The sequence below is a fragment of the Orycteropus afer genome, unplaced genomic scaffold (assembly GCF_000298275.1).
Source record: "Orycteropus afer afer isolate SDZICR_OR568_19922 unplaced genomic scaffold, OryAfe1.0 scaffold00075, whole genome shotgun sequence".
NCBI lineage: Eukaryota > Metazoa > Chordata > Mammalia > Tubulidentata > Orycteropodidae > Orycteropus > Orycteropus afer.
Window position 1 is genome coordinate 1,433,418 of NW_006921662.1, and position 19,103 is coordinate 1,452,520.

At 36.1% G+C, this 19,103-nt stretch overlaps 1 protein-coding gene across 1 annotated transcript in view; it reads right to left on the minus strand.

Moving 5' to 3' along the window:
* ZBTB41 (zinc finger and BTB domain containing 41) overlaps positions 1-19,103 on the minus strand; it is an 82,894-nt gene that overhangs the window by 12,434 nt on the left and 51,357 nt on the right. The window contains exons 5-8 of the mRNA XM_007941081.2: positions 14,805-14,934; positions 10,423-10,518; positions 8,449-8,555; positions 6,890-6,995 (exon numbers count right to left, since the gene is read on the minus strand). Coding sequence (XP_007939272.1) covers positions 6,890-6,995; positions 8,449-8,555; positions 10,423-10,518; positions 14,805-14,934 — 439 coding nt within the window. The remainder of the gene's footprint in view (positions 1-6,889; positions 6,996-8,448; positions 8,556-10,422; positions 10,519-14,804; positions 14,935-19,103) is intronic.

Sequence of the window (19,103 nt, forward strand, 5' to 3'; positions counted from 1 at the left end):
AACAGTCTTCCTAACCTCTCTAACAAGGCCAATTTCCCCTTCCATATGCTATCATGGTATCGTAGATGTATTTCATGATACTTCTCAGAATTGTAATTTCATACATATTTGTGTTAACTTCCATGAGACAAGGGATCTAATCTTACATTTTCTCCTCCACACTGTGTCTCCAGCCACACTCTACCCACTCATAAATTTAATGAGTAGCTATACTTTAATAAAACACCATGTAAGATCTAGTAAAGTACTTGACACATATAAGCTAAATAGACACTTATTAACTGTAAATGAATGAATTAATGAATGAGACTAGTTCAAAACTTAGGTAGATGAAAGAATCTGAACTAAGCCAGTAGCAGTGCTGCTAGAGAAGGATGAAACTAATAAGGAGAACTCAGAAGGAATAATCCAAGATGATTCTGCACTGATGCTGGAAGCAGCAACTCAAGTAAGGAAAACAGGAGGAAAAGCAATTTTAAATGGAAGATTGTTATGTTTGCAATACATTAAATCTGAGATATCTATGTGATACCCAGGTACATATCCTGTGAACAAAGGTATGAAGCTTGGGGGAAAAATCCAAAAGACAAATTTAAGAATGAAGAGACACAGAAGGAATAGGGACAATCATTAGAATGAATGAGATTCCCTTCCAGAGAGCCCGTCTAGAGTGAGAAGAAAAGAAGGTTAAATCTAATCTGAAAGAAAAACAAGTAGTTAAGAGCTCAACAAAGGAAGAAGAATATACTGGTTTTAGAAAGATATCCACTCATCTTTTAAGGCAACATTCAAAGCTTGCAGAATTATTTTCACAAGGCTAAGTCTCACAAGAAAAATCTATGAGGTTCTCTTAAATATAACTTTTATGCTTCCTTTTACAAAATGTGAAATATTAAATTTGTAGCCTTGACTTACTGTCCTCCTTCCATATCTCCTTTCTAACTAATCACCATTTTAGACTGACGTTGAAGCACTGAATAGTACTACATTGCAAGATATTAGTGAAGCTAGACCTGTCATTATACAGAACATGAAAGAAGTAAGTTTCATCTCAGATTCAGGATTCCAATTCTTAGGTGATGTATGACTAAGTAAGACTTACTCTGGGATTACTGCTGGAATAGCCAAACTAAAAAAGCATGCTGAACACAAACATACGTAAATGTATGTATGGACACCTATTTATGAATACAAAAATGTAAAAGGAGAAGGGTCTAATTTTTTTTTTAAGATTTCGAAAATAATTTTACATTCCTGAAATTAAGCAGAGTTTAGTTATTCTAGTCATATTATTCCACTGACCATTTTGATTCTCTTGGGAAGCTAGGCTGGTTTTCTATGTATTAATTAACTAATCAAGTGAAAGGCTTTCATCATTATTTTGTCATGGTTTTCCAACAAAATATATATGTGTGGACTGTCCTTTTTTAGCAAGAATTACAAACCTAAAGGAGACATGCAGTTAATATAAATGAATAAAACCAATTAAATATAAGGCAACATGTGCTAAAGCTGCCCATATCTGACCAAGCATAACAGAAAATTGTACCAAGAGTATGTTTAATGAGTAAGTGGTGAAGAGAATATATTACTGTAGATCTACAGTACATATTTGGTAGTACTGTTATTTCTGGCAACTTGGTAGACAGAACATGACTCTACTTAGCCTGTAATTTTGGAGAAAACGGTTGTAAAAATTTAGAGTATTAGGATGTGCTGGCTACAAACAATACTTACTGGACTCCAAATAGTAAAACAAATGATTAAGAAAAACTTTGCATGACAAAGGTGCATAAGAAGTGTCAGATTAAGCATCTATAATAAATGAGCCCAGGTCTACTTGTAGGATTTTATAATTACTATGGACAGACTGCAGCATGGTGCCTAAGGCACTTGACTGCTAACCAGAAGGCTGGCGGTTCAAACCCACCAGCCACTCCTCAGAAGGATGATGGGGCACTCTACTTCTGTAGTGATACCATCTCGGAAACCCAAGGAGGGGTCGCTATGAGTCGGGTCTGATTTAACGACACATAACAACACAACATGGACAGACTATTGTCTTCTTGTTTTCTTTTCCAAATGGGAGTGTTTATCACTATTATCCTGTCTCTGCTCTACTAGTGTATACTGAGGGGGTCATATCTGTTGGGCGATGGTATAAGCAGATAACTTTACTTTTAATTCATAGGTTGTCAGGCAAGGAGACACCTCTCATCCTGATAGAAATGATTCTGCATCAACTTGAGCTCCTGGAATTTGAGCTGGATGAAATAATGAATGAGACTTTTGTGTTGTCGCCTTAGGAAAGGAAAAAAGTCTTTGTATCATTGAAAAGAAGGGTATATACAAATATTGGCTGACCAGAGAGGTGGGCTATAGCAGTGACAGCTAATTATCTACTAAAGACATACAGTGTAGACCTGTGCTAATAAGCAGATATTCACCTAAAGACTCTAAATTTACCAGTCTTGCTTACACCTAGGTGGGCATATGAAACTAATTTTTATTAAAAGAATCTGAGTGGAAATAAGTAATTGTTAGGTCAAGAAGTTTAGTAACTTAGAAGCGAGTATCTCCCTATCTGCCAGCAAGGTATCAGTTAACATGGTGATCTTGGAAGCCACATGTGACTACTAGATATCTCTACCTCAACTACAATGTCAATAACTGAATTTATTCTCTTCCTCCATACATCAAAAGAAGCTGAAGACATAGGAGAGAGGGTGCATAACTGATAGAAGGTCCCTGATGAAACAGGATCAACAGATAGGATCAGGAGAAGAAATGGAAGAGTTATCATTAAAAGAGAACAAAAGCCATCTACTCTTATGAACAAGAAAAGTTCATATTACTGAAAATAAGAAAAGGCTACAGTCTATAGGGAAAAATAATTACTCATAGCTTCAATTTTCTGAAGAACTAAGAGGACAAGTTATCTGTTCAAAGTGGGGAAGCTGGGTTATAAACTTGAGAATTCCTATTTCTTTTCTCCTTTTATCTGGGCTTGCCTATGACTGCTCTGACCAATAAAGTGTGACAGAACTGATGTCATTCCAAGGATTAGTTACTAAGAAGATTGGCAGTTTCCACCTCCTGCCACTTGTACCTGGAAACTACAAACCATTGCAGAAGTTCAATTACCTTGCTGGAGAGAATAGTGGAGAAGTCCTGAGATTATATGGTGAGGGAGAACAGTTCAGTTGAGCCCAGCTGTCCTCACCAAATGATAAGCATATGAGTGAGGCCAACCTGGACAATCCAAACAAGCCCAGTTGTCAACTGATTACTTCTAAGTGATTACAGCTAATAACATACAGAGCTGAAGGACTGCACAGCCAAACCCATCCTGTGCTACTCACCCACAGAATTGTGATCCACAATAAAATAGTTGTTTCATGCCACTAAACGTTGACATGATTTGTTATTAGCAATAAATATGAATCATATTACCATTTTAATATGGCTTGTGTTCTTCTAATCTCAGTCCACTCCAGCTTCCCTTTCCAACTTCCAGGCCTTGACCTCATAATCCCATATATATATATGTATGTTGTTGGGTGTGATTGACTTGATTTTTGACTCATGGCAACCCTGTGTGACAGAGTACAACTGCCTCATGGAGTTTTCTAGGCTGTAATCTTTATAGGGAAAGATCACCAGGTCTTTCTCCCATGGTAGGTTTGAACTGCCAACATTTTAGTTAGCAGACAAATGCTTAAATGTTGCATCATCAGCGCTTCTTGTGGGTGTGTGAATTTTACATAAATATATCTATATTATACATACATATATATAAAATAACATCCTTATATCTTTTTATCTAATATCCCATATACATTGTTTTTCTCTAAGATGCACATCTTATACACATCTTTAATTACATGCATCCCTATTTTCTAGCATACCTCACCTGGGTAATACTAGGGAAGCAATGCAAGAACCTGATCATATAGCTATACACACAGCAATATATAAATATATGGTCTTTATCTTCATCTGGCACTGAGAAACTGTGTAGAAAGGAAAAAAGCAGCTGGCCAAACAATACCAGGGAACCCACACTTAAAGGGTAGACAGAGAAGGTGAGAAAGGTAAGGACAGAGAAGAAACTATTGAATAGCTACAAGAAAAAACAAGACACCAAATAGACCCTAAAGAGTATAGGTTTTCAAAGAAGTGATAAATAGCACCAGATGAAGCAGAGATACCCAGTAAGAAAAAGTATGAAAAATGTCTATCAGATTTGGCAGAAAGACAGGCGTACTGATGGTAATCTGAGGACTGCGGTAACGTCAGATTGAAACCTTACTGCACTGGTGAAAGATGGATTGTTAAAAAGTGGACAATTATATCTGAGTCAATCTTTCTGAAAAGTTTAGAAGGGAAGAAGAAACACTAGAGAAGAACTGGTGGGAAGGGGCTGCTACTTCTTATCACTCTCCTAGGATGATCTGCTTTTATATACTCAAAACACCTAAATTTTTATCCATAGTCTACACTTTATACCCTTGAGCTTTAGACTAATATCCAATTATCAAATTTCCTGTTGAGCTTGTCCTGAGCATCTCAAACTTCATACAAGCCAAATAATCCATGATCACCCTCTGTAAACTTACCCCATCTCCAAAATACTCTGTCAGTGTCTAGTACCATCCTCCACACAGGATTGAAAACAAGAGTCATTTATGCCTGCTCCCACTTCCTCACTTGCACAGCTAATCAGTCATTATGTATTGCCAACAGGGCCAAAATGTTTTTCAAGTAAGTATCGTCCACTACTCATTACTAATTGTACTCCTCAGTTTACACTCTTAGCATCTTTTACCTAGATTATGATAGCCATCTAACCTGTTGATATACCTGCCTCTAGAATTATCCAATTCAAATCTACCATCCATACATCAATAATAAGATTAATCTACCTAAACATAAATCTAATTGTGTCACTCTCTTCTTTCAAATCATCATTGGGTTTATCACATACTATAAAGTCCAAGTTCCATAAAATGGTATGTAACGTTCTATATTCTAGATCCACTATTTGCCGGTCTTTGCAAATATGTAAATGTATGTTCTGGTTCCACAATTATCTAAACAGCAGATAGGTCCACTGGTTCCTGGTGGTGGTGGTGGTGGTGGTGGGGGGAGTTCCCAAAACCCTTTACAGCAAGGTCCACAAGACCAAAGCTATTGTCAAAATAATACTAAGATATCATTTACATTTTTAATTGTGCTGACACTAACACTAATGATACAAAAGCCACAGTGGGCAAAACTGCCAGCATCTTAGCAATAAACAAGGTAGTGGTACTAAACTGTACTAAAGGTCACTGCATTCTCTACCACCATGCACTCACAGGGAAGAAAAACCAAAATGCCAGTTTTTTCCTTGCTGTAATAGTGAAAATTACTAGTTTTTATTAAATTTCTACCTCTCAGCTTTCTGTCTTATTAGTCTTAGTAATGAAACTGGAATACATGAAGCACTTCTACACTAAAATATGATGGTCTTCTCAAAGGAAAGCACCTGTGAAACTGAGCTGTGAACTGAATTAGTTACTTTCATGATACCATTATACATGAAAGTATGACTGAAAACAAACTATGGTTACACAGACTTAAGTATTTGGCAGACAATTTCTTGAAAATTAAATGAAGTGTTACTTCAAGGGAAACAACTGACATGATTTGTTGTCCATGACAAAATCTGAGCTTTCCAGTTAAAAACATAAATTTTAGAAAATCTGTTCCCATGTTCTTGACAGTTTCCAACACCCCTTTGTGAAAGACTAGAGGCAAAATTTAACAAATGTGATTTGTCGACAATATATTGTGAAATATGTTAACATTTCTGCCCATCTATGTTGTTGTTGTTATGTGCCATCGAGTCAGACCCGACTCATAGCGACCCCTCCTTGGGATTCCGAGGCAATATCACTACGGAAGTAGATTGCCCCATCTTCCTTCCAAGGAGTGGTTAGTGGGTTTGAACTGCCAGCCTTCTGGTTAGCAGTCAAGTACCTTAGCCACTATGCTACCAGAGCTCTCATCCATACAATATATTAAAGTTCTTATTCTTCTTTCTATACAGTGTCATGTAAATCTTTACATCCTGGTATTCAGCAAGTAATACTCCTACCACATAATGAATATATGAATTCAATGAATAAAATGAATACATTGATTCAGTGAGTGAATCAATGAACAAAATCAATGTAATAATAAATACATTAAAAATGAACACAAATAAACACCCTCTATCTTCTTCAAATTGTTTATCATACACACACACACATGTATGTACACATACTGACTGTGTGCTTAGGCCATCATACTGACTTCCTTAAAACCTTAAATCATAAATGTCTATTACTTATTATTTGCCCAAAAACACACTCAGCAACAAACTTCAGTTAAATTTGGCTATCCAGATTGTATTAAAAAATTGGTGTCTGAGACAGCATGTACATCCTTCAAATAAAATATCATTCTACATGCTTATTGTGATTAGAAGCAGGTTTAAATTTTGACTACAAACATTCCTAATGCTGTCTTATTAAGTGTAATATATGGGTGATATATTTGGCTTTCAAAGAACCACAGCAACATAAAATCAATGAAACCCCTAAAGTATATCAAAATTTTGTATTAGTCATTAACTCCAATATCTACCATCTCCTTACCTCTGAATCACTGAAAACAAGTAGGAAAAGAAAAAAAAAAAGCTCCGCACAATTCACTTAGTCTGCACAGAAGCTACAGATGCTACAAAAAGAAAACTGGTCAACTTGTTCACAATTAAACAAAATGAATTATGAGAAAAGTTACAAGTTTCCTCTAACACACTTATCTGTAGTGATTTTAAGAAAATTTGCTTTTCACTTACTTTTGCCACACTTTCTCTCCAAGGTGTACACTTTTATAATGAACAGTGAGATGATCTCTACGACCAAAACATTTTCCACATTCTTCACACTGATGAGCCTTTTCACCTTAGAATAAAGACCCAAATATTTTGATAAGTATGTATTTCAGTTTGAGAGAATTTTTTTTTGTTTTCATTACCAAACAGTAAGATCACAGAGTAGAAAATATGTCAGTAAGTCACCCTTAATTCTGGACTACTTGCTTTATATTCCTCACCCAAGTATCTTTCTTCAAAAAAATCTATGCTTACTGTCACGATGTGAATCCTTCCCCCACTTGGAGAAGAAATTGTAGCCTTGTGTTGTAGACTTCTAATCCTACCTTTCAATGTAACAGAGCAAAACAATGAAATTACTTTCAAATAGGATTTTTCTTTTAAAGAACATATATAGCTAGACATCAAATACCTCAAATGAATACACATTAAATCAAGATGAGGCTATTTTACTGCTTACAAAAAGGACCTGAACCTTTTCAGATCTTTGTATTTAACTTTTAGAAAATTTTTCATCTGTGGGAATTTCTTACATTTTCAATGAGCCATCATACAAATACAAAGGAATATTCTAAATGAGTCTAATTTCTCATCCTGGTCCTTAAGTTCAGTTACAAAACTTTTCCTTTAAAAATAACTGTCTAAACTTGATACTAGTATAAATAAACCAAGTGACCCCTAGAATTAGGACATTAGAATTCTCCTCCTAAGAGTGAAAATACATAATTCCAATAAAACAAGTTATCAGATCTTTTAGTATCTTTTAAAATTGTGATAAAACTTGTAACCTGCCTCATTAGGATCACTAATGAAAATAATTACTATTTGGTGCATACTTTATATTTAAACTGTGTTGATAACAATAATAATCACCTGTTCTACCGTGCTCATACAGATGGCTCTTTCCCATTATTGTGCTCACATAGTTGGCTTTCTTAGCACTTCCTGAACATCAATCTGAGAGGAAAATACGAAAGAAATCCCCAGAATATAAAAATTATAAATACAATGTAAAGATCTGAAATTGATCAGGATTATTAAAGTACCTTTTTCCAAAAATGGAGTTTCAAAATTTACTAAAATATAAACAACCAATTATAATCATTTCCTTTTAAACACCCAACATTTGCCCATTTCTTCTCAAATTCAATCAAAATGAGAAATAATACCTTGGCTTCTTCCTTTAAGGTAGTGCCAATAATAACAATTACTGTAAATAATCCTATGCAATAAGCAAAATGCGTATTTTGATAATTTAATTAAAACCAAACTTTAATAATATACTTCATAGTCAGAGAGGCATGGCCAAATGACCAAAATTATACTGATCAAAAATAAGTCACAGAATTATGTCCCTTTCAGATGCTTTTAAAAAAGTTTTTGGAACCAGCATTATAGAGGGGTGAGACTAATATATACCAAATTATTTAAATTATAGCCAACATAAACATGATGTGATACTACATAGTTTTCAGGTGCTTTTGTAAAGGATTTTGGAAGCAGCATTATAAAATACAACTTACCTGAATGTATTTTTTTGTGCTTTGTAAGGTGGTCATGACGAATAAATGTTTTTCCACATTCATCACACTCATATCTTTTATCATCATGATGTACTCGTAAGTGAAGTCTATTAAAAAATAAAATAAAATGAAAGAGCACTGAAACTGGTAACACAGAAAGAAAGAGCTTGATGAAACTATAAGTAATAAAAACAGTCTATCTCCCTGGAGAAGTTGTTCACCTCATAGGTCTATTCCAAGCACAAGAGTGACTAGGGGCCATGGTCTTGGTGGTTTAACCAGTCTCTATCAGACCAGTAAGCCTTGTCTTTTTTATGATTGAGTTTTGTTCCACATTTTTCTCCCACTCTATCCAGGATCTCCAACTTCGATCTCCTTCTGAGTGTCTGACAGTGGTAGTCAGCCACCATCTGCATCATTTCATCTCAGGGTTGTGTAGGCTGAAGTTCCCATAATCCACTAGTCCCTCGGACTAATTGTTTCCATGCATCTTCGATTTTCATCACTCTTCTTTGCTCCAGATGAGGAGAGGGCGATAGTTGCATCTTAGATATCTGCTCACAAGCTTTTAAGACCTCAGTCACTAATCACCAAAGTAGGATGCAGTACTGTATTTTTGTGTACTGTTATGCCAGTCAAGCTTGATGTGCCCCATGACCATGGTCCTGAGCCTGCAAGCCCAGTGACTCACTCCTCAAGGTACCTGGTTGTGGCTAAGAAGTTATCATAATTTTGTCCACTGTTTGCTCTATTATATTATAGAAGGTTTCAATTATCAAAATTTATTTCAACTTAAATAATTTATCATCACAAAATCCCCATCTAAATCTTAAAGAAATGAATAGCTTTCTCATTCAAACTGCCAGAACAGATGTTTATTCTGCCCAGCTACATGACTAGACTGCATCTGTTGTTGTTGTTATGTGCTGTGGAGTCAGACCCGACTCATAGCGACCCCTCCTTAGGTTTCCGAGGCAGTATCACTACGGAAGTAGATTGCTCCACCTTCCTTCCGAGGAGTGGCTGGTGGGTTTGAACCGCCAGCCTTCTGGTTAGCAGTCAAGTGCCTTAGGCACTACCAGAGCTCCTAGACAGCATCTAAAGGGGACATATTCTATTTATACTTACTAAAAGGTAAACATTAAATAAAAGTATAAAGATTAAAGCTTTGAATTTAACATTCTTAATAGTATTAGTAAAATAAATTGGAGACATTTCTCTTTGTTCTTGTTAGTTGGCATCAAACCTACTCAACTCATGGCAGCCCTATGTGTTACAGAGCAGAATTGCTTCACAGAGTTTCTTGGTTTTAATATGAATGGAAGCAGACTGCTTGACCTATCTTCTGCAGTGCTACAGGGTAAGTCTGAATCACCAACCTTCAGGTGAGCCACTGAGTTTGTGCCATCTAGGGTCCTTGATAAAAGATAAATATTAAATAAAAGTGCAAATAGTAAAGGCTTGCAATTAGAATTCTTAGGAGTATTAATCAAACAATTTAAACTGTACACATATCTCATAGTAAGTGGTTACTTATTATTTATTCACCCCCCCCCCAAAAAAATACCTCTCATAAACTGCAAACGTAGTCAGAGATTCAGCCATAAAAATTATAATTATTGCACATAACTGTCTAAAATTGAGAATTCCAGAGTTTTCAATTTTGCTGTACCTTTAAAACAAAGTATTATTTGGTAACAAAGAGTAACATATACACTAAGTTTGAAACAACAGAGTTTTAATGAATTTTGATTGATTCAAAGGGAATTAATGATTTAAGTAATGACAGCTTAAACATTAAAGCACACTTGGTGACAAGAAAATACTTCACAGTATTTTATGCCACAGGCTCTTCGAAGATAGTATATGCTAAGGAATGTTTTAATTCAACATATTTAACTAAAGCAATTTCAAGAAAATTAAAATGGAGAGATAATTTTATCTTAACACAGGAGTAAAAATGGCTTCACTTACCTATATGAACTCCCATGACGAAAACTTTGTCCACAAATACTACAAAGATGAGGCTTTTCTCCACTATGAATTCTCAAATGTTCTTTTAAAGTAGTTCTGTGTTTAAAAAAAAAGAAAGAATATACATATATATACATATTTTGTTAAAGATTATTTAAAATGCCTATATATATTAAGAAGCCCTGGTGGTACATGGTTAAGCATTCAACTGCTAATCAAAAGGTCGGTAGTTCAAACCCACCAGCCAGCTGCCCAACGGGAGAAAGATATATCAGTCTGCTTCTCTGAAGATATACAGCCTTCAAAACCCTACAGTGCAGTTCTACTCTGTCCTATAGGGTCACCTACAAGTTGGAATCAACTACATAGCAATGGGTTATATACAGTGAAACCTGTGAGAGCCAGAACTCAACAGGACTCTCTTGTTTTTCTAGGTTTCACCAGTTTTCTGCCTTTGACATGGTAGGTCTTGCCACTTTTCTATCATTTGTTTTAATGGAAAATATGTGACAGGTTTCCACACATAGATTTCAGCTTTCACAGGTTCTGCTGTATATAGTAAACACAGATTTTTAGAAAGCTTCTTAGAATGTTATTAAAACTAATAGATAAAGCGATTCTCCCTTCTTTCTCTTACAATATTTTTGCTCTATTCTCCCAGTATACAAACATGGACGTTACAACTCTCTCCCATCAAAAACATATTAAAAACATTTAACTATAGCCTTCTTTGTCACTCATTTGCTCAGAGATATAACTATATAATTAAACCAAACTTTCAACAAGTACAAATAAAAAATGCTCAATCATCACTACTGAATTAAGTAAAACTAATGTGAATTTTGGTGGAGAAAGTTTAATGATATTTAAGGAATCTAGTTTACCAGTACTATTCCTTCCAAACATATATTCAATAGTTGTTGAAAGAATGTTCTAAGGCAAAGAAATCTTCACAGGTATATCTAACTTCTAGGTACCAATGTAAAAAATGAAATTCAAATAAAAGATACAGTTATTACTATTTTTAACTCCTCCAGCTCCACTGCTCCAAGTATATTGCTAGCAATTCCCAAAGTTCTAACATTCACAGTTTTCTCAGGTATTTAAACTGCTGAGTAAAAATGAACAAAACTATTTTGAAGGAAAGAAGGTGAAAGGTAAATGAGTAACATTTGGCTGTCACTACTAGTTTTATTTCAATCACATTTCTAGGAAGTTTTAAGTCTGAATCTGAACTAAGAGTAGAGCTTTGCCAACAGATGGTGCTCTTCTACAAGTTCTACCAATGCATGCCATGTGACAGCCTGCAGGTGTACCCAGCTTTGTGAATGTATCTCTCAAAACATGCCAAGATCTCTACTTACTAAGTTGTGTGCCCTCAAGTTGATAGCAACTCAAAAAAAACCCTATATGAGAAAGTAGAACTGTCCCATAGGGTTTCCTAGGGTGTTGGCACAGTGGGTAAAGCATTTGGCTGCTAACTTGAAGGTCAGGAGTTCAAACCCACCAGCTGCTCCATGGGAGGAAGATGGGGAACTCTACTTCCATACAGATTTACAGCCTTGGAAACCCTATGCAGATCACAGTGAGTGGAATCCACTTGATAAGAGTAGGTTTGAGTTTGGAACCTTTTACAAGAACAGACTGTCAGGTCTTTTTAGTAGCAAAAAGATGGAAATTTTTTTTTTTTTTTCTTTTTTTTGGTTGCTTGCTTTTTGTTTTCACAAAAAGATCTTTGAGATCTTTGGGGAACAATAAATTTATAATGCATATAATAAACTTTATAATTTATCAATCTGTAAGTATCTGTTTTCAAATAAATATAGCACACTGAGTTTCCTATTCTGTCATTATATCCATGTCTATTGTAAGGAAGGGGCATTTCTAATTTTTATTGAATTATGGAACTTTCATATACAGAAGGAGAGTATAAATTTTATATGTACTGGATAAAGAATAGGAGCTCTGGTGGCATAGTGCCTAAGGCAGTTGATTGCTGACCAGAAGGCTGGTGGTGCAAACCCACCAGCCACTCCTCAGAAGGAAGGTTGGACAGCAATATTAAAATAAGCACTTACATTCAGGTTAAGGCAGCTAACTATGCTTTAGAATGCTCTTAATGCTCCTCCCTGCTCTCACTTCCACCAGTTCCCCCCTCAAAAACAACCATTTATTGTTTGTCACTCCTTTGCTTTTCTGTTTTACTACCTGTATATATATCACTAAACAATATAGCATGTGTTTCAAATTTTCCACTATTAACATAAAGTACCCAGTAGATAATGTAGATAGTGTCTCTGGACCAGAGTCTGGCTGCAAGTTTTCTGAGAGTTAACAAGAGCTCTTTCTGGCACATTGATGGGAAATGTCATAAAACGTAGGACTCACCATAGCTGGAGCATCTGGCAAAGCTCAAACAGACCAGATATAGCAAATATGATCAAACTGAGTGGACTATTCTATATATTTTGCTCTTCAATTTACCATGGGCTACCTCTAATTTTCATGGATAGGTGAAAAAAAGTACATTTCTATGAAATGAAATGCATGACCAGAGATAAAGAGCAGGACATAAGGACAAGAGGAAGGACCTCGTAAACACACAAAAATATTACACAGAGGTACAGTATGGATAAAATCAAGGCCAGATGACAGCATTCTGTCACCTAGTTAAAAGAGAAAACATGCCACCAGAGACCTTAATAATGACAACCCTCAACATACCTTGGGTCATTATTACTACTAGTATGGATTGATTGCCCAATACATCTACTACACATCTACCATTTCAGGATCTTTATTTACCATTTTGCTGAGAATTCTCTTTGCCTCTCTCCTGTACAGAACTCCTATTTCCCATAGCCCTTATCTTCCTTTTTTAACAGTTTACTCTCTCACTTTGGTGGAGCACATCCTTCAGCAGCTTCATGAGAAAGAATGAATGAAAAATTTTGAGACCTTGAAAATACCCTTATTGTAGCTTCAAACTCAATTATTACTTTGAGAATAGAATTCTAGGTGGGAGACAATTTTCCTTCACAATTTTGAAATTACCACTGCACTGTCTTACTTCTAGTGTTGCTATTAAGAAAGAAGTCCATGTAATTCTCATTCTTGATTCAATGTATGTGACCTTTTCCCCTCCCTATAAGCCTTAGAAGCTTATAGAAATTTTTGTCTTCAGAGTTAGGAGATATTACAGTGATATCCTTGGTGTATGTTTATTTTCATCTACTTCTGTAGTGATATTGCCTTGGAAACCCAAGGAGGTGTGGCTATGAGTCAGGGCCGACTCAACAGCACATAACAACAACAACAACAACAAGGTCCTAATTATGTGATGGGTCATTTATATCCATTCTTCAGTTCTGGATTATTTTCTTAAATTATTTCAACGATGACTTCATTCGTCTCCATTTCTCTGCTCTTTTTTTTTAGAGCTCCTATTTTAGATTTTGGACTTCCTATTTGATCCTGTAATGTTCTAATCTTTACTTCACATTTCTGTATCTCTTTGCTCTACTTTTTGGAAAATTTCCTTAACTTTGTCCTCCAACTGCCCACTGTGGTCATGACTTTTGGCCATCACACTTTTAACTTCTAAGCGCTGTGGTTTGTTATCTGAGTGACTCCTTTATGTAGCATCTTGTTCTTGTTTAACGAATTATGTATCTTCCATGAAGAATATTAATAGTTACTTTTTTTTTTTTTTTGACATTTCCTTCTTCTCTATAATTTATTTCCTCAAGTTCTTTTTATTCTGTATGTGTTGGAATCCATCTTCCATGTTACAACTTTTCCTCCTATGTTTTGTAATCCTTAACTATCTGTTCATAATAAAGTGTGATAAACTAAAAAGTAAATGGGAAGGATGAAGAGTATTGCTATGTTTTGATGACTGTTCTACTGTAGGTGATCTGGTCTGTGTATGCCATCTGTTAGGGAATAAATTTACCCTTCGGTTGCTCAGATTTTTAGGAAATAATCTTCTGATCTACTATCTGGAGAATAAAGTCTAAAAGCTACAAGGTCAGTGGGGATAAGGGCTGGGACTCCCTGATTTTAGCATTCAATCACATAAATGTCATATTTCTCCCCAGGAATCCTGTTTTACCTGTCCAGAAGAAAATGCTCCAAATTTCTGGCCCCATGGGAAGAAAAGCAGGTGCCCAGCATCAATGGTATATGTAAGTGGTAAAAGGAAATCCAATGATCTAACATCTAAAATAGTTTTATTCTAATGCTCCTGTTCTTCCTCTCCCCTTCATCTAGTTCCAGAGGTATCTGATACTGCTGGTTCCTCATTTTTTTGTGAATTCTGTGATTAATTATTTCTACATAACAGTATCAGAATTTGTCTGAGTGTAGAGGTAATTTCTCACCTTTCTCGTACCGATTTTCCACAGATAAAGCAAGTCCATTTTCTTTTTCCACCATGGGTACATTCTATATGACGTTTCAAATTTCCAGTGTCATTAAACTGACGACCACATATATCACATGGAAAAGGACCTAAAAAAGGAACGAGAAGTATTTATTTTAAGTTTAAAGTGTAGATCTTAAGTTAAATTTTTACTTTGTTGTTCTGCTGTTGTTATGTGCCATCGAGTCGAACCCGACTCATAGGGACTCCTCCTTGGGTTTCCGAGGCAGTATCACTACGGAAGTAGATTGCCCAACTTCCTTCCGAGGAGTGGCTGGTGGATTTGAACTGCCAGCCTTCTGGTTAGCAGTCAAGTGCCTTAGCCACTATGCTACCAGAGCTCCCCAATTATTAGTGCATCTATCATATCAAAAAATCCCACTGCCATTAAGTCAATTCCAACTCATACCGACCCCCATTGGGTTTCCGAGTCAGTAAATCTTTACGGAAGTAGATTGCTAGTCTTGCTTCCATAAAGTGGTTGGTGGGTTTGAACCACCAACCTTCTGGTTAGCAGTCAGATACCTTAAGCACGGTACTACCAGAGCTCCTTGTGCATCTATCATAGTATACTAAAATTATTTGTTTATAATTTTCTCTTCCCTCTTAGACTGTCTGTACATATCAGGCAGGTTACAATCATTTCTGTATCTGTAGAACTGAACATAAAGTCTAGCATCTAACAAAAAAAAACAAAAACAAAACCCACTCCCATCAAGTCGATTCCAACTCATAGCAACCATATAGGACAGAGTAGAACTACCCGATCGGGTTTCCAAGACAGTACACCTTTACAGAAGCAGATGGCCTCATCTTTCTCCCATGTAGCAGCTGGTGAGTTCAAATTACCAACCTTCTGTTTACCAGCCAAATTTGCTTTTGCTGGTAAAAGCAAAATGCTTTAACCACCATGCCAGCAGAGATCCATAGCATCTGGCATACAATAAATGCTGAATAAACTAATAACTTAAATCATTTTAAATGGCCCATTCCCAATTTGAAATTAGACATAAACAGTATAGAATATGCTACATACTAAATTTCTAGGAAAAGAAGAAAACTAGAAAGTTTTTAAGAATAATCAGAGAACTTAAGAAAGTTCATGGTTCGGAAATGTACTGCGATCCTGATAACCACAAGTTTTCAGTGATCTTGAATAGGTGGAATACATCGTGGCACATTTGTTTAGTCTTACAGAATTAAACCCAGACTTCTCACAGTAATACTGATATTAACCGGATTCCAATTTCACCATGATTTTGCTGAGTAAGCAAATGGCAAGAAGACAAAAAATTCTACTGAAAAGCAAACTAAAAGGAAGACAGAGGATATGTTAAAAAAATAAATAAAAATTTTAAAAAAACCACATACAGTTCAAGGAAGCTATGTATTTGAAAGAAAATATCTCAGAATTTGGAAGGGAAATTCAAGAAGTAATTACAATTTAAAAAATTAATCAAACTAGCGCAATGGGAAAAAAAATGACATTTTGACATGTAATTCAAAAACCTATCTATAGTCAAAATCAAAATTATCCAGTAGCCACAGTAGTTACGGGATAATTTCAACATGTTTTTGCACATTACAAATGAGAGATGACCTCAAAATATACACTGTAGTATCCTTAACATGTTCTCATTTAACATCTCTAATATTCCTCTTTCATGGTATCTGAGTCATTTATTAACTCACTTAACAAATACTTGTTTTTAATTCTTATCTAGCACTGTGTTAAGTACAATGAAAACTCTCTCTACCTCCCACCTCTCAAAAAGGATCCAAAAAAACTGGGGAAAGAAGACAGTATCTACATAGTTAAAATAAATAGAAGCAGCAAAATAAAATACCAAAGATTAGCATATTATGAGAAGTGTATGTTAGGGAAAGAGTGAAGTAAATACCTACCTGTAAAACTTTTTCTAAAGTAACAGCTATACATATAGCTGAAAGCTCCAGGTTAGTGAAGAAAGAAATAGAGCATTCTCTTTCATTTTCAGTTACTTATCAGGGTTATTAAAAAAAATATATATATAATAATAGCAACAAAACAATCACACTTTTTTTCCTATACTAACATCTAGTTTTGCATAGTTAAATCTCCTTGAACTTTTATTTATGCAGCTAAGCTGGAACTAAAGCAGATTTTCATGGCAACTCTCTAGATAGAATAAAAGATTTGACTTTTTAAAGTCAAACTCTAATTTTTATACTAATAAATACACATATATTAAAAACTCTTCTCCCCTAACTATACACAGTACATTAGATTTTTCTCCCCTAGATTTAAACAATAAATCTTGTTGTTGTTAAGTGCCATCGAGTCGTTTCCGACTCATACCGACCCCATGCACAGCAGAACAAAACACTGCCCCATCCCGCACCAGCCCCACAATCCCTGCTATACTTCAGCCCATCATCGCAGCCACTGTGTCAATCCATCTCGTTGAAGGCCTCCCCCTCTTTCGTTGACCCTCCACCCTACCAAGCATGACATTCTTCTCCAGGGAATGGTCCCTTCTGACAACATGACCAAAACAGGTGAGATGAAGTCTGGCCATTCTTGCTTCCAAGGACCATTCTGGCTGCACTTCCTCCAGGACAGATCTGTTAGTTCTTTTAGCAGTCCACGGTACTTTCAGCATTATATAAATAATATTTATTTAACAATTAATAATCCTATATAAATAGTGTGAATGTGGTTTTGAATGATCTAAAGCAGTTCTCAAAATGTGGTGATAGACCAACAGTATCTGCATCACTAGGAACTTGTTAGAAGTGCAAACTCTTGGGCTACAAACTCCAGACCTAATGATTCAGAAACTCTGGTGGGGGGACTCAGCAATTTGTGCTTTAATAATCCCTCTAGCAAACTGTGACACACACCAAGTTTTGAGAACCACTTATCCAAAATATACAGTGATTCAAAGGAACTGAAGTATAAACAGAAATGCAAATGAGGGTAATCATGTATATGTATAAATCCAGAGAGGCAGTGATGGTTCAGTGATACAATTCTCACCTTTCATGTGGCAGACTCAGACTCAAGTTTAGTTCTCCAAAAGCACCTCATGCACAGCCACCACTCATCTACCAGTGGTGGATTTTATGTTGCTATGATGCTGAAGGGAGCTCTGGTAGTGTAGTGCCTAAGGCATCTGACTGCTAACCAGAAGGCTGGTGATTCAAACCCACCAGCCACTCCTCAGAAGGAAGGGTGGGCAATCTACTTCCATAGTGATACTGCCTCGAAAACCCAAGGAAGGGTCACTGTGAATCAGGTCCAACTCCACGGCACATAACAACAACATGATGCTAAACAGATTTCAGTAGAGGTTCCAGGCTAAGACAGACTAGGAATAAGGGCCTAGTTACCTACTTCTGAAATTCAGCTAGTGAAAACTCTATGGAGTCCAATCCACATCAATCATGGGGACAGCACAGAACTTGGACATGTTTTGTTCATTGTGCATGGGGTACCCATGAGTCAGGCTAACTCTACAACAGCTAACAATAACAACATATGATACTAAAAGCAGTATTCTACTTGGTTCATTTTTTTCTTAATTATGGACAAAAAATGCAATAATCCACATTTCTCAAAGGTCTTAAAAATACTAAAAATTGTAATTCCAGAAATGTATTTTTATACATAACAAAAATACAATAAAAATTATAATACCAGAAATATACGTTGTTGTTGCTGTTATGTGCCGTCAAGTCAGACCCAACTCATAGCGACCCCTCTGTGGGTTTCTCAGGCGGTATCACTACAGAAGTAGATTGCCCAACCTTCCTTCCAAAGAGTGGCTGGTAGGTTTGAACCTCCAGCCTTCTGGTTAGCAGTCAAGTCCCTTAGGCCCTATGCCACCAGAGCTTCCACCAGAAATATATGTTGTTAGTTGTTATGTGCTGTCGAGTTGGACCCGATTCATAGTGACCCCTCCTTGGGTTGCCGAGGCAGTATTACTATAGAAGTAGATTGCCCATCTTCCTTCCAAGGAGTGGCTGGTGGGTTTGAACCATCAGCCTTCTGGTTACCAGTCAAGTGGTTCAGGCACTGTATCTGGCACAATGCTTGGTACTCATTTAATCCTCACAATTATCTACGAGAGACGTATTAACCCTGTTTCACTAATAAGGAAACTGGAGTTCTAGGAGGCTGTTCCAGCTCACAGTTAAGTAGCTAAGTCAGCCTTGAAAAATAAGCCTGCTCTAAAGACTTCTATACCATGCTGCAGTGTAGTAAATTACTTTGTGT